General features: G+C 30.8%; 2 protein-coding genes and 1 long non-coding RNA gene across 8 annotated transcripts in view; 2 read left to right on the forward strand and 1 right to left on the reverse strand.

Annotated features, from left to right (window-relative positions):
• The window catches only part of LOC134257638 (uncharacterized), a 29,134-nt gene extending 18,302 nt beyond the window's left edge, over positions 1–10,832 (forward strand). Inside the window, exons 1-5 of one of the 6 annotated variants that reach the window (XM_062740230.1) lie at positions 7,447–7,574; positions 9,012–9,256; positions 9,450–9,744; positions 9,979–10,042; positions 10,171–10,832. In XM_062740230.1, coding sequence (XP_062596214.1) covers positions 9,019–9,256; positions 9,450–9,744; positions 9,979–10,042; positions 10,171–10,476 — 903 coding nt within the window. In that variant the 5' untranslated portion in view covers positions 7,447–7,574; positions 9,012–9,018 and the 3' untranslated portion in view covers positions 10,477–10,832. Of the gene's footprint in view, positions 1–7,446; positions 7,575–9,011; positions 9,257–9,449; positions 9,745–9,978; positions 10,043–10,170 lie in introns of those variants that run through there. The other 5 variants (XM_062740231.1, XM_062740233.1, XM_062740234.1 and 2 more) reach the window with 5 other exon arrangements.
• A 2,589-nt stretch (positions 10,833–13,421) lies between these two features.
• On the reverse strand, positions 13,422–18,348 carry LOC134257641 (uncharacterized). The gene is made up of 3 exons (XR_009989963.1): positions 18,209–18,348; positions 13,851–14,072; positions 13,422–13,647 (listed from the first exon to the last, which is right to left on the reverse strand). It is a non-coding gene; the product is annotated as an uncharacterized LOC134257641 (long non-coding RNA).
• A 751-nt stretch (positions 18,349–19,099) lies between these two features.
• On the forward strand, positions 19,100–22,155 carry LOC134257635 (uncharacterized). Its single transcript, XM_062740226.1, has 5 exons — positions 19,100–19,330; positions 19,932–20,175; positions 21,129–21,252; positions 21,527–21,581; positions 21,746–22,155. Exons 3-5 carry the CDS (start codon positions 21,188–21,190, stop codon positions 22,097–22,099), a joined length of 474 nt encoding a protein of 157 aa, XP_062596210.1. The 5' UTR covers positions 19,100–19,330; positions 19,932–20,175; positions 21,129–21,187; the 3' UTR covers positions 22,100–22,155.
• Positions 22,156–22,898: the final 743 nt, after the last annotated feature.

The following is a 22,898-nucleotide window of genomic DNA, read 5'->3' on the forward strand; positions in this document are numbered from 1 at the left end:
ATTTATGTCACCATTAATGACATGTCCAGCGGGACTACCGTTGCAGGGCAAAGAAGATCATGAACATGTAGGAGAATTATGCTTCACATGCTTGGTAATTCAAAATGTTTTGAAGCAGTAGTCGATGTATATTTTGCAATTACAATATGCAAGGATATATATTTATGCCTAGGTTACATTTAAGCCTATGGTCGGGCGACTAAAATTTTCTGGACTTTTCGGCTGAAAGAACAGGATCGGCCGACACAGTATCGGGCGACATGGAGCAGTCACATTAATTCCTAAGGACACCTATGAATTGGATAAATAACACAAAAAATCTTTTTTCTTTAGAAATCAGCAATATTTTTTCATATATCTATATTCAGATAGGTGATGTGAGTAATGTTTGCAAGGCAAAGTGGCAGAATCTTATAACATTGTGACTCAATGTTGAAAATGTGTGCAAAATTTGTATGGAATTGCATAAAACCGACAAATGATGCATATCTAAGCAGCGAAGAATACTTAAGACTTCCTTATATCTTACGGATTAATCATTTATGTTATTTCCGTTCAAAACATTTATATCAATCCATGCATCAAAGTTTTGTTCGTGTTATGTATCCTTAATAGGTTAAATATTCACAAGTCGGCCAATCGTCGCCCGATCATCGAGCTCTGATCTACAGTTTGATTTTAATCGTCGGCCGAAATTTTCAACACCCTTCTTGCCCAACGACGGACGACCGACTTAATAAACTGACCGCCGATGGTCGGACGATGATCGAGGGTTGGTCGACGGATAACTGCAGTTAAAGAAATCGGTCACCGACGCATGAAAAATTATAACTTGGACCGATGGACACAAAATTGGTCGGCCGACAAAAAAATAGGTCAAAATCGGCCAAGACAACGGCCGATGAACTGACGACTTGTTATGATTATGGGTTATAAGGGTTTCTAAATGACAGATTATTAATTATGAATATATTTTTATATAATTGTTTATTACTTTTCGGTCTTGTTTGACATCTGTAGTTGAAAGTTAATTGTTTTCATTTGATGTTTAGGAAAGGCATTTTTGCACATGTTACCAATATCTAATTCTTGACATCTCTTTCCTGTTTCACGATATCAATGTCATTTACTCATACTTGTTAACAACTTTATGGTTAGATCTTAGGATCGTGTTCTTTGAATTTGTTATGCTTAGCTCTACCTAATTTCAGTGTTGTAAATTAATGTCATACGGATTCCCCTGTTCTTGCAATTTTCTATCCTTAATTTAATTGGCTGGTCAGTACGAAAGGGGGAGGAGTTGTCAAAGATTAGATGTGAGTGAGTTTGTAAGTGAGTCACATTTAGGAAAACTCTTTGTTAAATTCAGTTTGTTTACTTTTGGACAATTCTTTGTTAAACTCAGTTTGTGAAATCTTAAGAAATTCTTTGTAAAATTCAGTTTGTTTGTTCTAAATTGTATTTTTGTGAAATTCATATTTTTGGACTTACAATAAATTCTAAAACTTTAAAAACCGATTTATCAATTTGACAATTTATTACATGGTGGAGAATCTAATTTTTTTTTTGGACTACGGTATCCTGTATAACAACTTTGAACATTTTGGATTGTGTTCACCTTATTCAAATATACTGAAAATGTCAGGAAACTTTGGAAATAAACAACTCAACATCGCTCATCATATCTTCATTGGATTATTTGATTCTCGGAGATTTTACCAATTTATCGTGTTGCAGAGATTCAGGGAAATATGTAAAATTCGGTGTTACAGAAGAGCTACAATCCGTACTTGCTGAACTCCTGTGCTTAGTCGTGGTCGATATGCATGTCCCCGTATCCTCGCACTTTTCGTTTCGTTCCCTTGATGGGGATTTACAGCAGGATCGTGCAAATTGTACCAATGGACCCAGCACTGAAACGTTCTCCGTTCTTAAAAATGACTATCCATCCAACCATTTTCTAAACCTCGATATGAGAAACATGATGTTCGGAAATTGTTCGTTACCTACAGGACTTCCTCTGATACGGATGGTCGAGCCACAGGGAGTCAAGAGCTGGCCGTGCCTGCAGAGGTTTCTTTCGTAAATTTACGCCATGCCAAAGTCAGTGAAGCTATCCCATCCCACTTTATGGACTGTTAAAGTTTTTTTTTTTTGGTTTAAAAGTCATGATTTTGAGATGTACATATGTTAATGCATGCGACAAGGTAGTTATTGTTGTACTTTTCACATAGACCTGTATATTCCTTACAGTTGCATGAAAGTAGTTTTTTAAAATTAAGATTTGCGATATCGATGTGCTATTGATGTGTTTTGTTTTTAATAATATTATAATTAGGCATTGGTACGAGTGTGTCTATTTTGCTCAAGTTATTTAACTGCAAGAGTTTAGTACACTTTTCTCGTCGTGCTAATTACTAATGGGTACTGGTCACAATCTGAGCTACCAATGTGAAGTAGCTGTTGTGAGAGATAGTTTGTATACTTCTGAGGCGTAATGATGCCTGGAGTTGATACGTTTTTTTTTATCATGATGTCATATGTCGTTTATTTTGCAACTTTGTTATAATGTACAGCTTGAAAGTAAGCGCCAGTACGGTAACAATGTTATGAGTGTTGCATAAAGCGATGACATGCTTGATATGAGGAATGATCCCTTTTTGTAAATATATGTGTATAACTTTATGTTTTGTATTTTGTTTTTCATTGTGGCGCCTTGTATAGATATTTTGATTTTATGATTGGATTTTGAGATCATTACTATTTGGAGTGAATTATGTTTCACAGCATTTTTGTCCGAGAAGGTAATTTGCTCTAGTTATTTAACTGCAGGAGCTCGTCTCGTGGTGCTGAGGAGATGATTTAATTAAGCTGAGTGACCTACTCTGTGAGAGAGCAATGTTTACTAGCTTTGCTATTAATTACTGTTTGATTGTGGCTGTTTAGAAGTCATCCTTTATCTAAGTAATTATTTTAGCTACTGTATATCAATGTCTCCATGTATGCTATTTGTTTTGTAAACCATGGTACTTACATGATAGATGGATACATGTATTACTTTTCAATCATTTGTGTCATTACGGGTTATACCTATTTTTACAATTACAATTTAAAATGTTTCTAATGTACAGCTTAATGAAAAGCGCAAGTACGAGAACATTGTTTGAGTTTTTACTCATGTTGTAAATTGTATGTGACACTTGGTTATTTGTTTCGTGTAATCCTCATTTTTATTCATTTTTTTTAAAACATTAATTTTCATTTATTAACCCAATGTAAAATTGTTTTACAATTTTATTTTCTGTGGGCGGATGTTATGATTATGGGTTATAAGGGTTTCTAAATGACAAATTATTAATTATGAATATATTTTTATATAATTGTTTATTACTTTTCGGTCTTGTTTGACATCTGTAGTTGAAAGTTAATTGTTTTCATTTGATGTTTAGGAAAGGCATTTTTGCACATGTTACCAATATCTAATTCTTGACATCTCTTTCCTGTTTCACGATATCAATGTCATTTACTCATACTTGTTAACAACTTTATGGTTAGATCTTAGGATCGTGTTCTTTGAATTTGTTATGCTTAGCTCTACCTAATTTCAGTGTTGTAAATTAATGTCATACGGATTCCCCTGTTCTTGCAATTTTCTATCCTTAATTTAATTGGCTGGTCAGTACGAAAGGGGGAGGAGTTGTCAAAGATTAGATGTGAGTGAGTTTGTAAGTGAGTCACATTTAGGAAAACTCTTTGTTAAATTCAGTTTGTTTACTTTTGGACAATTCTTTGTTAAACTCAGTTTGTGAAATCTTAAGAAATTCTTTGTAAAATTCAGTTTGTTTGTTCTAAATTGTATTTTTGTGAAATTCATATTTTTGGACTTACAATAAATTCTAAAACTTTAAAAACCGACTTATCAATTTGACAATTTATTACAGACTGTCACCCGAAGAATCCCACTTTTGCTTCAAAACCCGTCGGCCGTTGGTCGTTTTTGGAAATGTGACTGGGGTTTTACAGGTTAAAAAAAGGCTGCATATAGAAATAATTTGTATTTTAATATTTTTATTAATATCTTTATTTATCATTATTATAACATTGAAGTTAATATGACAGTCATAATAATCTAATACAAATATTCAAGAGCAATGTCTTTTAAGGTTGAGCATTTTCTTCACATATTGTAATCGTATTGTCTCTTTACAAAATTGGAATTCTTTTCGTTTGAATTTTTATACCCCCCGCAAACGAAGTTTAGGGGGGGTATATTGGAATCACCATGTCCGTCTGTCCGTCTGTCCGTCTGTCTGTCTGTCTGTCTGTCTGTAGACGAGATTTTGTCCGGACCATTACTCAGAAACTATTGGAAGGATTTGTCTGAAAATTTGTACAAATATTATTCACCATATGAAGTTGTGCACCTGATATTTTCATCTTGATTCGATTATTATTTTGAATTTTACAGGTGTTTTTTCATTTTTATTTTGTGGTTTTGTCCAGACCGTTTCTCAGAAACTATTGCAAGGATTAATCTGAAAATTTGTACACTTAAATTATTATTCACCATATGAAGGTGTGCAATTGGAATTTTCAACTATTTTTGTTCATTTTTTTGCATTTTACAGGTTTTATTTTTTATTTTAATTGACTTGTTCATTTTGGGCTCATGTATAAGGTTTGAGACATAGAATCTAGAATATCTGTACAAAAATACTACAGCTTAAAACTACTCATATAAACTTTAAAAAAAGAAACATCATCAAGTGTTAAAAACAGTTTTTACATTGCACAGAAGATAATGTAATTTTATTTATCTCTTGGGAATAATGACTGGACATGCATCCAGTTAAAGATAAATTAATGAGTTTGGAGTGGGAAGTTGAACATTAAGGCATCTTATTATCAACCATGTGTAATCTCCTGGGAATCAGGCACAAGAATTAAAGATCTCTCTTCTCTTATTCTCTTAATTGTAATTTATTGTCTGTCAAAGCACTTCATTACTGGATGACCAGCTCTTTATGATATAAAGTTATCAAGATTAATTTGATTTTGTATAATATGATTTTTTTTCAACAATCAGTTTGCAGAGTGACATAACACATAATTGCAATATATTTTTTTAATGCAGAAATAACTGTCTAAAAATTAAATAAAAAAAATAATGTTACAATGGAATTACAATGTATTAGTATTGATGTTTCATTTGGTTGCACCTTTGTTTCATTCATTAAGAAACATGATGAGCAATTATATTTCACTGCAAATTTTTGTAAGTAAATTGCGAACACCTCTAGATCCATAAAGTATTTTTGAATTGGCACCTTCTCTGAAAAACCCAGCGGGGGGTATTTGTCCCTATTGGACAGTTCTAGTTTTTTTTTACAATATTGATTTAATAGGTTTTTTTTCCAAAGTTTTTTATCATCTTCAAAAATCTATTAATAACCTAAAAAGAAAGAAAATAAAGCAGTACAACTATAGGATTTTTTCCGGAAATATTCATGTAAATACAAAATCAGACAAATTAAAAAAATCCCGAAAAGGTCATTGAAGTAGATCATACTATTCTTTAAAAATATTATGAGATATTATTGCAAATGAATCAAAATACATTAAAGAAGAAAATTATTGCTTCAATGAAATGAGTTCAACAGAGTAAGTGTGAAATATGGAGATAATGAACAGTAATCAAGCTTAAAATCATTGGCAACCTTACAAATCAAGTAGAGTAAGGATTGGCTTTCAATAGAGGTATGATCAGGTGCCATAGGTGAGGAAGCATTCACTGTCAACCGGTCACACCAGCCGTGTGCACCTTGTCATGATCATAGAAAAGTTGAAGTATATAATTACATTTGTTATAAAATTTTGAATATACTGTCTGAGTTTTTTTCCCCAAACTTATTGTTAACTTTGTTTTATTTTACATTTGTTTACCGATCATGACAAGGATCAGGCGACAGAGAGGACTTGTTCAACATGACATGCTTACTCCTTATGGCTCCTGATTGTTCCTCTGATGTTTTAGAGGTCCGTGTTTCCTCTGCTCCTATTTGTATAGTTTCAATCGTCTTTTGAGTTTGATTACTATTCGTTATCTCCATTGCATACACTATACATGTATGTATTGTCTAGTTAGTAGAGTATGACAGGGATCAGTGATAGTTTGGCACGTGGAATAATTTGCATAACGCGCGAAGCACAATATTAAAATATTAGCAATTCAAAATAAAAATCAATATTTGTTACATAGTTTGTATTTGACTCAGTTGATTAAAAAAACAGTAAAGACAATTCATAAAGTTACTTGGATTGATTTTCTTGAAAGTGATCTCTCTATCAGAAGGATGTTATACCTTAAAGGTACTTGGACACAGATTTGAAGTTATTATTTTCTCTATAATATTACGACTTATATATTTTAATAGCATTTCACACAAAAATTAATTAAAAATCTTATTTCGTTTAAAAGATATTGAAATTTCAAATTTTTCGGCGGGTTTGATTGACATATCCTTGCACTCTCACAAATTTAATTTTATTCTTAATCCTTAGGAAAAGTGGCAATCTCGTTTTGTATAAATGAAAAGTATTAATACTATAATCCAGAAAATTCAGAGTAGACACGTTCGAAAGCAAAACAAACACACAATATAGTGTCAGTCCGTGCAGTTGTGGTAAGCAGACTGTGACGATTGAACGCACCCGGTGAATTCTAAATATAAACAATAACAGAACTCGAGCCCTGTTTACAAAAACTGTGTACATAACACGAGTGTGCTCGATTTGCTAAACTCTGTACGCATGTCTTAGTTCGGAATGACGATACTTGTGAAGGTGTTTTGCTTTCTAACAATTCTACTCTGAATAAAATTATTTTTCTTGATAAAAGTTTTAATATTTCTCATTAAAACACATCAAAATTGCCACTTTTCCTAAGGATTAAGAATAAAGTTAAAATTTGTGAAAGTGCAAGGATGTGTCAATCAAACCCGCCAAAAATTTAAAGTTTTAATAACTTTTAAATGAAATAAGATTTTTAATTAATTTTTGTGTGAAATGCTATTAAAATATATACTTCGTTATATTATACAGAAAAAATTAGAAAATATTAACTTCAAATCTGTGTCCAAGTACCTTTAAAATAAAATCTTGAACATCACCTATACGTTGTCAAGTGATCAAAGAGTTTTATTATTGATAGAGGAAATATAGAGAATATAGCCACAGAAGTGATGATTCAATATCAAGGAAAATTCTCGAAGGCATATAAAATAAATTCTATATGATTATGCAAATGATTTTGTTGCGAATTTAATTGTATCTCCTATTTAGCAGTTTTATTATTGCTTAACTAGTAAATTCGAGAAATGTTAGTCATTATCTTAAAAGACTTCATCTTGTCAAGGAAGTATATTTAGTTTACCACAGTTTAAGTAGGATTGTCGTATTAACTTTTTTCCTGTACAGGAAAAAAATGTACGTTTTAGGATTTGTGATGGGGTAGGATATAGAAAAGGAAGAATCTGACGACACCTGATAAATGTGCCACAGCTAAGATTAATCAAGTAAGTTTTATCCCCCATTTCTTTTTTTTCAAATCATTTTTAAGTTATCTATTTCGTAAAGTTAATGGCAATCGAGTTGAATTAATTTTGTTATACTAACAGTATCCCCTTTAACCCTTCAAACAGGCAATCTAGATACGTTTAACGGACAAATCGATCTACATATCAAGGACTGTTTTATTGGCATACAAAAGACTGATTACAATTTCCGTGATATGATTTATACAAGTTCATTCTTTTAGAAAACAATTTAACATTGTCTACAAAGGAGGAACATATATACCCTGGTTTTGTCAGCCGTACCTGAAACAAATGTACATTGTTTATTTTGACTGAGATTCTAAAATAAGGAAATAAAAATTTAGTATAACTAAATAGAGTCTTAACAGCTTTATAATGTTGAGTGAAGAAAAGGTTTCAGGAAGAAATCAGCATGTTTATTGATAACTTTATCATTTATAGTCTATTTAAAGTCCGTATAAATTGATCATTTGAATGAATTATTAAATTATTATAAAAATAAACTTTGAATTCATAGTTTAAATGAAGCACGAACTTGAAAATGATAAATATAAAATAACGAGGCAAAAAAAAAAAAAAAAAAGAAAAATGAGGGAGCTATTTTCTGTGAAATTTATCGCATTATTATTTTTTTTTAATGAATACGGATACATACACACACACCTTCACACACACAAACACACCCTCTCACCCTCCCTCACACACACCCCCTCACACACACACACAAATGTATTTGTTTAAACAAATGTATGAAATAACGAGTTATCAGAAGACATAATGAGGGATAGTTCTGGGTTAAAAAACATTTGAAACTTTATCCAATAAACATTAACGAAATGTGAAATGAGCAAAAAAGCGACAATTTTTCTATTGAAGATTGTTGAAAACTTCTTCACTTCAAGCTTTAAAACGGAAGGAATGTGGTATGCTGTCTTCATTGTGTTGTTTACTGTATCATCAATGTAGATAGGAAAAGCCCTCTCAATACAGACTGTTATCGAAATATAGCATGTAAGAATAGTATTTAAGAAGGGAGGAAGTCCGACCTCATATGAAACTTACATAGAAATTTCGTTCAAAATGAGGCTTTACAACATTATTGAAAATTTTAAAAATTATATTTGCTACGCATTCATTTCATGCTGAGAATGTCACTATTTTTACAATAGAGGATAATAATAATTAACATTTGTCAGCAGGTAAGTGCTAACCGTCGACTGGACGTACGTAAGTTCAAAGTTACAGAAATCGTTTTTTCAAATCAACGATATTAATATAAAGTTTCTTACCCTACAGACTTAAGTCAACAGTGAGAAAATTACAAAAATTTCAGCAATGTGTTTTGATAAATGCCTGATACTGATTTCATTTTAATGTATAGTAAATATGTTATCATGATGTTTTCAATGTGTTTAGAATATCGATGGAGAGGAGGAAAAAAATAATCTGTGATTATCCCACGACCTGTGTAACTTGCAGTTTATTTAATGTCATTGATTCATCCTTTGAAGCTGTAATTGAGATTAAAGACGAATGCACAAAGGAATATGAACACCCACTCTACGAACCTTTTACAAAAATTAATGTCAACGGACAGTTTGAAGAGCAGTTTAATCAAACACGGTGTTGTGAAGGTTCTCGGACTCTCATTTATAAAACTGGTAAAGTTTTGATATCTATATCTAGGCACAGATGTTATTCAGAATTATTAAGGTTAAACAATACCATAATTATTTTTAACTATCTTTATTAAGAATTTCTGGTCTCTGTCATAACAATAAAGCATAAATATTAATTCAAATCATAAACAGTTTGTCTAGGTGTATAATACATTATTTGATCATTATTAAAAAGAAGAAGAAGAAAACACTGATGCTCTGACGTCATTTCCAGATACCACCACTGATCCTACTACGTCATCAGTAGAGACCACTAAACCTTCCTCTCTACTCTTTACGACTGCATCTGTAAACATTGATACTGTTTCCGTCGTAAAAGAAAACACCTCTTCAAATGATACCACAATTTTGGCTAGTTCAACGCAATTTCAGTCTGTTGACACGGCTCTCTTGCTTACGGCCGGAATTGTTGGAGTTGTAGTTCTCTTTGTAATAATACTTTTGTGTGTCATAGTCGTAAAATTTAAAAGGTGAGTTTCAAAGATTAAACCTAGTGATTTTATTCAGTTAGAGTATAATTGAACTAAAATGATACCCATGTACTCAAACACACGAAAGGATTTCGCCCTATCTTTTTTATCCATAGAAACTACATTTAAGTGAAAAAAGTTTTATCAATATTTTATCTTTCTCATTATTTGGTCCTGGAAAAAATCTTTTTCAAACCGTTTATTTTGCCTTTTTTCTTTTTATATATTTTCTAGGAAATCGAAAACCATCCATGGAATGCACAATCTGCAACGCCCTGTTGAAAATGAAATATACAGCGTAAGGGAAACGCTTATCTGAATTTTATTCACTAATATCAGTGTTATTGATAATAAAAATTTGAATGGTTGCAAAACATTGTCTTCACTTTTTGAATACGATTTCATGGTTGATTAAATCTATTGCAGGATGGAGTTGCGGAATATTCAACAGTGGAAGAGACAGCAACTATTGTGAAATCCCTGATCCACACCAAAACAAAATCTAGAGGGTCGGAAAATGAACAAAACAATTATTTCATTCTTGAAAAACTTGAGGCATCATCAAATGCTTGTGAAAAGACGTACAAGGCAAATCATATTTCTCCTACTGAAGAGGATATTTATAACAAGCTTCATGAAAAAGAAAGACAGTCTACGGAAGTAGAGGAGAGTGTTTATAGTCACTTCAGCGACTGTAATGAGAATGTTTACAGCGGCACGATTCACCGTTGAATGTTGGCAAAATGCATGCACTTGTAAAGGAATAAAGTCTTATTTTTTGTTGTTGTAGTACTAAAGGTGCTGAGACACTTTATGTTGCTATTTAAAGCATTTCACACGAAAATATGATAAACAATTATTTTGTATAAAAATTTTTGAAAACACAAATTTCGGTTTAATTGAAACATTCTTGCACTTTCACAAAGTCAACTTTATTCGTAATACTTAAATAAATTAGAAATTGAGTTGTGTATTAATGAAAATATTAAAACTATAATCCAGTATAGAAATGTGAGATGGCAAATCCAACTCACCAGTTTTATCAGTCCGTGCTCGTGCTCAGTGATCAAATAAAAATTTTGGGCATTTGTTTTTATAATTAAATGAAGTATTGCATGAGTTTGTTATATCTAGTGCTGATTTATAATAAAATCCGCCTGTTATGCAAAACATGGACCATTTTACATAAATATATTTTACATACTTAGTACATGTACAATGACTTTCCAAAATGCGAAACGCTCAACACTCAATTTTCAAGGTTTTAATGGTATTTGTATACATTTCCACTTGATCCTTGGCGAAAATATCTTCATTTATTCATAATGATTAGCAATATATTTGCATATATTTCAGCTTGTCTGTAAATATATGCCCTTATCAAAGCTTTTGTTGTCATACTATTGTTTGAAGCCAATATTGATGGTGAATATGTATGATGTTGGTTTGAAAGAATGGTTTATTTAGTTGATTACTTTGTGTATCAGTCAGTTGTGTAATCCGGAAATTTTGACCGGAATTTTTTAAACATCCCGTGTTTTACTCTGAACTTACAATATCCACAATTCTTTTTTCTATCAATGCCGATAACTAGCAGACAGTTTAGAAATTCAGAGCTAAAATTGTTAAACCTACCCCCCACCCTACCCTCTATAATTACTTTGTTTGACCTGTGCAGATAACATTAACTATTTACAGACACAGGACTTCTTAGACATATGTTTTATCATCGTGGTCTTATTTTAATTGTGAACACGAAGTGCTGTGAAACCATATCGTTACCTTTAAGTTGGTTTAGATACAGACACAGGAATCCTTGGACATAAATCTCGTCACGGTGTTTTAATTGTCAACACAAAGTGTGGTGAAGCCATATTGTCACCTTTAAGTTGGTTGTAGAAAACGACAGGAATCCTTAGACCTACATCTCGTCACAGTGGTGTTATTATTGCGGTGTAGCCATATCGTCACCTTCAAATTGGTTGCGAAATATACCGTTGAATGTTGTTACGTTGATGTTGATTTGATAATAGTTCCATATATAGACAATTTAAAGTAAAGAAATATATATTCAATTAAATATTGATGTGTCGGTAGCATGATTGTGAATCACAACCCAGCATGCTACCTGCCGTTTCAGACGACACATAAAATGTTGTTGTAGGGGGTGAGCCCTGTTGTATGGCGGCTCTAAAGTTGATGTTGATTGTTGAAATACATTTACCTGACCGCTTTGGCCAAAATCTGCCGTACAATAAAAAAATAAACTTTAAATGTATTTTTAATTCTGCAATGTTGCAAATACAAGCATAGGCTTGTGTAAGTTCATGTATATCATGGGTGTCTGGGTAGGATATCCCATAAGGCATGCTCTTGCGTATCCAATCAACTGAGAAATATAAAAAAGATTATTTAATAGCATATGCATACAAGCAAGGTACGGCTTCATTTTTGAAAGTATTACTTGATTTTTTATTTGAAATTTCAGTCTCTTTTGCAAGGAACTGAGGAACATAAATGCATATGTGTAATAAACTAATTAATAACTACTTTCGTTTCGTTTACAATTGTGTGCCTCGCATTTTATTTTCTTTTTATCAGAATACAGCCTTTTCTCTTTTCTCTGATCTCATTGGCCAAGAGAGTTTCGTTTTTTTTTGTATAAGCCTGATCCTTCAGGAGGAAAAGTAATTGTAAATATTTTACAACACTTCCTCCATGTTTTTATTTTTTGCTCACATCTTTTAAAACTGGCAGTGGTTGGTTCAAATGACCATCTACTTAAAAGTGCCGAAGGGGGAGCAGATGAACTAAATTGTATTTAAATATTTGTTCTTCTACAGACGCAGGTTAATACAGAAAGGAGGCTATCTCTTCGCTAATAACTTCTTCTTTTAAAATGTAAAAAGGCCACATACAGATAACTCGCTTCAAATTTGAGCCTCACTCATGGGTTACAATGGAAAAGCACAGGAATCTCTTGTAGTTATGCCTCCTCTTTTCCCAACCATAATGAAAACAGATAAAATACCTATATATACTGAAGTTGTATTTTACTGATCAAATTAGAGGTTTTGATCAATAAACAAAATTGTAGCTAATATCAAGATGGAAAACTTCAGCAAATATCAATAATTGTTCTTGATACATATAAAATATTTATTACATTCACGTATGAACATATCATCATTAAGTTTTTTTTTTAAACTAATGTTTGCCAGAAAGGTACTTTTTTATTGTTTGCCAGAGAGATACTGTAAATGACATGTACGTACAGATTTTCTTCACACAAAAAATAATGAAAATAATGATTTGAAATGTTAATGTGTAAAATATATATTGTAATCTTTGCTCTCTTCTTCTAATATTAGTAAAAGTGAGTACAAGAGCCAAGAACTTGAAAACTAAAGTACAAGAAATATACAATAATCATCTTTACAGTCCTGACAAAAAAATCATGGAAAGAAATGTAGACACTAAGTTCAGTCAATGTCTTTAAATTGTTAAATTAATTTCATTTACTTCTATTAAGCTACTAGGGGAAAAATTCGATTTAAACTAAATTGTATACATAGAGTCAATTTGAACTTCGCTTTCAGAATGAAGGAAAAATTAGCCTAACTTCCTCTTAGCTATATTTATAACACGGAACAACCATATTCCAATGTTTGCACTGTTAAAGTCATTTAAAAATTGGTTACTTCCGATTTTGACTTGACTTTTTCTTTAATAGTTTTATCAACAGGAAACCCAAAATCATGAGGGCAAAGATAGATGCAACAACAACAAAAATAATTATCAAAGTAAATTTTGTTGTGTCTTCCTCCTTAGTTCTGAAATTAGTCATGTTGTTCTCTGTTCCAGTTCCGTTTGTCATCAAAGATATGAATTCATCTGTGTTGTCTTTATTTAAAAAATAAATAATAGAATATTCTAGTAATAACGTTTTAAATATTGTTAAATGTATTTATTTTATAAATGCTTCAACTCTTAAATCATTGTCATTTAATTAATTCTCTTTGGATGGTATTTAAAATTTGAGAACAAAATAAAAAATTCTAGTAAACTGTAAAAGGATTTTTATATATCACCTGTGATACCTAAACTTGTGACATATCGTATGACAATGCTTCCTCTACAACAGGATTCTTCGCCTTCATACAACAAAGACATGGCTGAGTTTTTCACAGTCATATTATACTTTTCTTTTGCAGTACATTGTTCCCATTGTACTTTCATTACACTGAAGGCTTTTTCGATGACCACATATGAACATTCCCTACACCAATTCGGAAAAGTGCAAAACAATGGCATCAGAAATTCCATTCCTCATGAGAGTGTTATTTTTGGTTTTATCTACAATTTGTTTCAGTTTTCTAGGCTTTGTCGGAATTTGCTTTTGCATTGAAACCTTGGCTAAAAATGTGCAACGTGATTAACTTAAATGCAGGAAAATTGTACCAGGTCCAGATATATATTTTAAAAACCCTACTTCCCATTCCGTCTTTTTTGTAAATTGAGGGTACAGAATTGCCTTCGCCCTTCCTAAATAACATGTGTTTAATTTTGTAGTTATTTTGTAATGTATTATAATTTATTCAGAATGTAACTTTGGGCAATACAGCCCATCAGTTTGCTCAAATAGCAACATACTAGTATATTGCGAAAATGATGACTCTTAATGAGTCTAAATTGGGGGTTTGGATGAAACCCCTGGTAAAGTATTTTATTGTACATATACACTGACAATTATGATTGATTGGTTGTTGTTGAACGTCCCACGGGAGAATGTTTCATTCATTTGGAAACTCAGTACACTTAGATTGAGTTAACTATACATTAGTCAATTGATTCTGTGTGTTTGATGATATCAATACTTTGGTATAAGCACAGTTAATTGTATTAAAGTTTATAAACATGTTTCAGGTTTAGAAAAAATACAATAACAATTGCAATTTGTAGTGCTCTTGTCAATAATTTACAATTGCAGATCATATCTTGTTGTTTTTTTAGGATGATTTTTTTGTTTTTGGTTTTTAATCAATAAATTAATTTCAATCTTAAGTCTTATTTCCATTCGCATTCGATGTATACCACGATGATTTAAGATACCACAGAATCTGACACATCTTTTTTGTATATTTGGATATATATTTGATAGAATAAGACGTAAATGGTAACCTAACAACAAAGCTTTATGATAAACCAAATGAATTAAACTTTTCATTTGTCATCTCCCCTTACTTATGCAGCAATAAATACCTTTTTCACCTGATTACAGGGTCTTTATTTTTCAGCTGATTCGATACACAAGAGCATGTATATATGAACTATTTCAAAAACGAGTTAAGGTATTGACAAACAAGTTGATGAAACAAGAATATCAGCCGTCTCATTTTAAGTCATCATTTCGAAAGCTCTATGGTCGATATGCAAGGTCTAAAAAGAAAGCAAAATGTTATCACCCATTCTCAATATAAGGGCACAAATGCCTCTCTGATTTTTTAAAAAATGAAGTTCAAGATAACAATTTTTCTATCAATTACCTTTGAAAGAAAGTATCTGAAGATTTTGTTTCCAGATTTTTTTCATCAAATTATAATACATGAAATAATGACAAGACGATAAAGTAGAGGGTAATTTTATTCAGAAATGTAGCTTGAAATGTACGTTACTCTTTCTTCAATGTCCAAAAAAATATGTCAAAAAAAATGTAGTCATTAAAATCACAATTGGAATATCTCATCTTAACACCAGCACATCCTACCAACTCTGTCAGCAACATATTTTCTCGGCATACGAACGTGCGTTTGATTTTTCCTTTCAAAAAACAAAGGTTACTTTTTGATCCAGATGTGTAAAAACATTTTTTAAATATATGCTTTAAATTCTTCTCTCTGTTTTGTTAAGAGCGATCAGTTTGGAATCTTGTCATTTTTAATAGATACTGGAACCTAACATGTACATGTAGTAAAATTCTATTTTGAAGTTACTGTCTTTTTTAACATATATCCATGCCGATTTAGAAAACTATGTAAATGTAACGTACATTTCAAGATATATTTCTGTTTAATAAAAAGCTTAAAATTCATCTAAAATTCATCTAAAAATTCATCGTTTTGTTTCAGTTTATTCCAAAAAAGATTCTCTATGTAATCACATTGTGTTATATGTCACAATCACCACTATAAAGACACGATTGCCTCAGAATATGAGTAGGTAACGTACATTTCAAGCTTGTAATAGTATGTAAATTAGTAATAAGAAAATATTGAAAAAAAGAAATTATTGACATAAAAATCATATCAATGAAGCGTTTTAAGGCAGTAATATAAGAATCATAATGTAACAAACGAGGTTATTGTCATCAACTACATGAATGTCACGTCACTTCGGTAACGTTCATTTCACATATTATTGGGGAGTCCCCTCCACCTCAGTTCATAACCATTTTTTTGTGCTGTTTCGCTGAAATTGACACCGTTCGTAGCCTAGTTACTTCTAACTTTGTGTGCAAGGTTACAGACAAAAAAATATAAGAGTCAGATGTATTTTGCTATGATCTTACAAATGTTCGTGTTTGGCCATTGAAACTTAACATAAATCTATTCCGAATATATCCATCGACAGTCTTGTTAACAATTTCATTTAGTATGTTGCAACATCGTTTTTCAAAACACAACCATACGTGCTTTTCAGCAGATCTGGAAAAATGTAACCCAAAATGCAATGATTCAAACAAAACTGAGTATTCAGTATTTGAAATGTACGTGACCGTCTTGTGTGTTCTGGGTTTATTTGTTTTGTTTCTTTTTCTTTTCTTTTTTGTTCTGTTTTGTTTTTTTTACCAATTATAAGCCTATGCATACCTTGTTTTAAATTATCAACAACAATTCAATTAATATTGACGAAAAGTCGCACATGAAAAGTAAACAAACTGCAAAAAGGTTGCCAAAGATGAATTTAAGACACTTAGAAATAAATTTTCTAGCATGTGGTAACAGTTTAAAACATTTACGAGGATTGGGGTGCATTTAGATGTGGCCAGTTGTCAAATGGATTGTAACGATAATTTTGTTTCGCTCGTGTAAACGCAATTCATTGACTAAATTAAAAAAAATGTCAGTTAGAAATACATAAAATGTACGTTACCATACGTAACGTACATTTCAAATATAAAAATCAATTCTCTTCCACAAGCATACGTTAGACGCGCAATATATTGATACTATTTGAACCTGCATATCATAAGAAATGCATCATACAGGTTTCGTATTCAGAAATATATACCAGGTATCAAAATTATATTACATAATAATTGACCTTAATATATTTTTTTCCTCAGCAGAGACGTTTCTTTTCATTAATTATGGGATTTAGCCGACCTCCAACCTTTGAAACTTTCCTTTGTGTACACATTCGAGTGTGTGAAAGTATTAGAATACATGAAAATTCGTGCGAGATTCACTTAATTCGAATTTCATGGTAACGTACATTTCAGTCACGTACATTTCAAATGATCACTTTTCATGTAAAAAATAATTTTTAATTGTGTTAAGCAAAACGTCTTTGCCAGTTTACAGGATACAAGGGGTTGCTTATTCAGAGTCGTCTCATATTTTCTACTTAATATGTATTCTTAATGGAAGAATAAAGGTAACGTACATTTCTTTCTTATCTCTACGATTGAAAATGTCTTTCATTCCGTAAACATATTTATAAAAGTTGCTCAAGTTGTTCAATTTCATGTTACATTATCTAAGTAGGAGTAATTAATCCTTTGAAATTTCAAATTTAGCCCATCAATAAATAAAGGAGAACAAAACTATCAGGTGTATAATCTTTGTGTTTGCTTGTAATGTGGTTGAAATAGAATTAAGCGACAGGGACATTGCACAATAAAAATTATTTATTATCACAAAGAAAATGTATTTATTGTTATGAAAAGAAATATATATGATACAAGGTTTAACTTATCAGAAAATTTTTACTTGAGAATCAAAACTATATATTACACAGAGGGGATTCAGAATAATATTTGCCTCGGCGACAGTAACGTACATTTCAAATAGGCTACTATATTTGAATTTGGAACTCCTTAAATACCCTTTCAGATCGATAATTATATGAATTCTTATTCATTGTTATATGACTATTTATAATGTTGATTTAAAAATTACATCAGTGGTATTTCTTTTAAATGAAAATGAGGCGACATCATTTGAGCCCTTATATTGAGAATGGGTGTTATAAGTTTTACATGTAAAATACTCCATGGTATATAGACCAAACAGTTCGGAGTGAAACATTTGATTTCATTGAGTTTTTTTTATATGGTATTGATTTCTTTATTCTAATATCGTGCTTCACTCGATTGTGAAGGAATTGTTTAATAACAAGCAGCAGGGCTTGTGATGATCTAATATTGCTTTTATCGGCATGTGACAGGGTATTATCTAAATACTTTGTTTGGAATGTAGATAAAAATTTCTTATTCCTCCAAAATTTTGGTCTGCAGTTAAACACGATTAACATCTTTTCTTTCACCTTTAGGATTTTACCGCAAGTGAAACGAATTTTTTCATGTGCATTTTTGTTTATCCGTCTACCATCTTTACCCGGTAGTTAAAATTATAAAACTCTGTTTACTACTTATGATACACTTTGGACAAGGAAGAATACGTACAATTTTAATTTGAACTCAGAATGCAATGATTGGATTTATTTTTGCTTAGATTTCTAGTAGAAATTCTTAGATTGGAGGATATTTACACTATCAGTATCTAGTGCCTTATTATTCTCAATAATATAAACATTTTAGTACCGATTTTTCTAACAATTTAATGTCAAAAATTAGCTTTTAATTTTAAGTTGTTTTGATTTCACACGCACTTCTAAAATCAATATGGATATGTAGTACGAGAGATCTTCTTGATTGATAGTCTTCTATGGTGGTGGAAAACGTTTCTTTACCTCCCTTAAAACTAAGATAAGTCCTTAGATAGCTTGTTTAGCATGTATGTTCTAAACTTATATGCTTAATGTAATATTCAAATGTTTACCAAGACACCTTTTTTTATCGAGTTTCATCACCAATATTTTCTACATTAGTAAAATTCAGAATTAATAAATACAAAAAATATCAAAGCCGTTTCAGTGCTGCATGTTAAATTACATTAAATTAAATTTCGTCAGTATTTTTGGAATAGGCAGTGCTTTACATCCCTATATTCATAATTTAATTACAAGCTTAAGTACAGATACATGTTGCAAGAAGTAGTTTATTTCCGGATGATATATTACCAAAGGAAAAGAACTGTTAAATATGTTATATAATAATTATAATAAGGAAAGGGCGTCAGAATTTCTAATCATACAGAAATATATCATCAACTTATAAATTTGCTTTTCTTCCTAGGACAGCGCACTAAAATACAAAAGGAATACTTTTTACAAGTTTATATTCCTTTATTTTTCATTCACTGTATACTATAGGTAGGAAGAAGATATGGATCCAATCCAGAGTCATAATTTGAGACATTTTTTTTGTTGACCAGTGTTTTCATTTGTACGTCAGAAGAATACAGTAAGTACGATCAAGTTTAATAATTTTGATCAAATAAAAAACTAAATATCATATATAATAGAAGATATGTTCGGTATATTATATATTTTGCTCCGAGAAATGTAGCTTAAAAGCTTATTCTAAAAAAGGGTTGTGAAAAAAAGAATAAAGGGAAGTACTCATTGTTCATTTGTCCTGGTTATTGGTTATTGATAAAACCATATGACAGGTGCTGGCCTTTTATACTCAAAATAACACAAAACCATGCTTAGAGAATTTTTATAATGGATCAGTACCACAGTATCAACATTTCAATTAAGAAATATAATAACAGAAGAATACTGATGCGTTTGACATATGAAAGCTATCTCTGCAGGTACTTCTATTATAATGAAAGCTTTTTACATTTCAATTGCAATATTGTTATGTTATACACCGAAAAACATTGAAATATATTAATCAAAAAACTTTTTTTATGAATATTCATTAAAACTTGATTAATAAATGTAAAAAAAAAACCAGCTCTTTAGATTCTATCTTTTTTTTTAAATATGTTTTAGATTTTTTTTTCAAATATTGACAATCCTGATCATTCCATAATTAATAATTCAATATTTTTTAGAATAAAATGATGAAAGCAACGACAAAGGATTGTTCCCATCCTACTTTCTGTGTAATGTGTAGTATATTTAGAGTTGCTGATCCAAATTTCAAAACCATTGTCAAGATAGTGGACAATTGCTCGAAGCATTATGAATATCCAAGTTACCTTCCTAAAACCAAAGTTGTAGTGGAGGGGGTTACTGTTGGGGAATTCAATCAAACCAGATGTTGTGAGGGTTCTCGGTCACTTTTGTATACCACAGGTAAAGTAAGTCATTTTCATACCTTCAGCACAGCTGTAATTTGTTTCAGTTCAAACACATTTAATACCTTAAGAGAGAGAAGAGGAAGATGCATTAAAAAAAAAAGCAATTACAGTGATAACCATCTAATCCGACACCTACACAATCCGTTTAAAATGCATTCCGACCTTTATTTTCATTCTACTATTTCCCATGTGTTTTATATACTGTTCAATCCAACATCCTGTCTATTTCAACACAACAATTAAAAGAACTATATGCGGTATATTGCATATATCTGCCCCCACAAAAGTCAAATTTTGAAAACTTCCTGAAATGTGCTGAATTCAATAAATTGTATGAGAAATATAAATTAACAAAAAATATTATAGTGTCAAAGCAGTGTATTCACAATTTTTTGTTTTGATAACAATGTCACAAACTAGTCCGATTTTATATCCTTTTTCAAAATCATATCAGGACAAAATGGACAAAATTTCAACAATTTTAGCTGTAAAATTTATGTGAGCGCAAGTTTGTTCAGGAACAATATTGACATATTTCATTGATGTTATCATTTTACACATTATATCAAAATTTTTTTAATAACACAAATTCGCTCGTCTGAATTTTTTTTTCAAAATATCGACGAAATATGTACATTTTATTAAAATTCATTAAAAAACTGAAATTTACGTCATGTTTTACGTTTTTACGTACATATGGCGTCATTACTTATGAAAATATTCAGTGCTTTGAATCTTTGTAAGCATATACTTTTAACCCCTTTTAAAGAACTTAATTAAATATATCTCCATCAAAGTTTGATTTGGGGGGCAAATATTGGTTATTACCGAATTAAGTTCTTTGACAAGTTTCACTGTACAATCAATCAGCGCACCCCTTCTTACTTAACAGCTAACAAAATTAAACTGTGCTCAGCACTTCTGTTTTGTTCCTGTTGGAAAATCAAGATTCCACATTCTTCAAGTGAAGGAGGTCATCAATATATGTCGATCTTCTGCTGATAACAATGTCCATTGCCTTGGTTGTTATCCTGCTCATTATCACAATCATATCAGTGGTCAGGTACAAAAAGTAAGCATTGAACTTCACTTATAAGAGCATTAAATTTTAAATGTGAGTAGCACTGTTTTTCTTAAGATACGCATATTTGCTATTATTTCAGAACATCTAAAACATTTACAAAATATATTTTCATTTCATAAATAATCAAAGAATTTCCACCTCTGATTTTTTCCAGAAGAAACATTGTTTATGATTAAATATAAAATTCAGCAGATAAAAATAAACACTAAGTAAAAGTATTTTACGTATTTCTTATATTTGGTGTATTTTTCATATTTCAAAGAAGGCCTTCAACATATGATCCTGGGAAACAACATAGACCATGCAGTATAATCATTGTAAGATATTATTTTCAACCAATTCTTTTTATAATTTTTCTTGTATTTATAAGTCCAAATTATGCCTCACTTTTTTCAAAATCTTAAACATGATCCCCGTTCTACTTTTAATTCTAGCATGTACTAGCGTAACTTAATTTTTATATGTTATTAAAATATAAAAGGATGAAGTCGTGGAATATTCAACACCAGTAGAACAAGTTCCTGTTGGAAAATCATTATTCCACATTAAATTAATGTCGAAAGACACAGAGAATGCACAATATAAAAGTCATGTTCATGAAAGAGTGGAAGCATCACAAAGTACTGTTAATGGTGAACAGAGCAGCAATTTGAAACATGCCTATCTCGATGAGGAGGCTTTCTATTGTACACTTCATAAAAAAGAAAAGAAACGTATTCATAGAAAGGAAAGTGTCTACAGCCATTTCAGTGAAATTGATGATCACATCTATAATAAAACATTCCACCATGAACCAAAAGAAGGTGATCTGAATAATGTATATTCATGTGTATAAGTGCTCTGTTATTAGCTGTTTGACATACTTATATCATTAGGAACTGAGTGTAACAACTTATGAAAAAAAACAACCGACATACTAATATTTATAACACATACCAATGCAATGTAATAACATTATTTGTTAGAATTCCTTTTAGTCAGTCGATAGAATTTTACCTATTGTTTCTTATTTCAATTTTATTTTTCATGTGTTTTGTTTCTGTGCTAAATAAAAATTGAAATAATATGATTTTTGATATATAGAACAACATTAGTGTGCAGTAATATTTCCTTAAAAAGAAAGTTTTTTATAAGTATATCGTGCTTATAAGTATTATTAAATCCGTTCCATATGAATTAAGAAATTTCGGTACTTTTTATATCAATTTTTGTATCAATATTTTTCAACATCCGTGATATTAATACATTAGAGGTTGTTCTTCCAAAAGACATATACAAGGAGATGAAGATTGTTTAAAGTCATAATTTATAAGTTCTTTGGATATTATACAATGTCATTAATTCAAATAATGTGTTTTTCATAATTTCAATTTACATAAAAAATTCAATACGAATTACCGCCATTCTCATCGCCATTTTTTCGAAATACCTCCATAATTTGACCCTACTTTCGAACACGTTCTAAAATAAAAAATTTATACAAAAAAAATGTTTATGAAACAAGAATATTAAAAGTCTTCTTTGAAGTTATTATTTCGAAAATTCTATGATCGATACAACAATCTTGTCAGTAAATACAATTGAATATCATTAATATTACGCCATTATTACATATCGAATTGGCTACGGATTTT

This window comes from Saccostrea cucullata, unplaced genomic scaffold (assembly GCF_032062105.1).
Source record: "Saccostrea cucullata isolate Sc308-1 unplaced genomic scaffold, CSIRO_AGI_Scuc_v1 ctg7270, whole genome shotgun sequence".
Taxonomy (NCBI): Eukaryota; Metazoa; Mollusca; class Bivalvia; order Ostreida; family Ostreidae; genus Saccostrea; species Saccostrea cuccullata.

Coding starts and splice junctions, on each gene's coding strand:
- LOC134257635 (XM_062740226.1), top strand. CDS start 21,188: ATGTCCATTGCCTTGGTTGTTATCCTGCTCATTATCACAATCATATCA. Junction 21,253..21,526: donor TCAGTGGTCAGGTACAAAAA/GTAAGCATTGAA, acceptor CATATTTCAAAG/AAGGCCTTCAACATATGATC. Junction 21,582..21,745: donor GACCATGCAGTATAATCATT/GTAAGATATTAT, acceptor AAAATATAAAAG/GATGAAGTCGTGGAATATTC.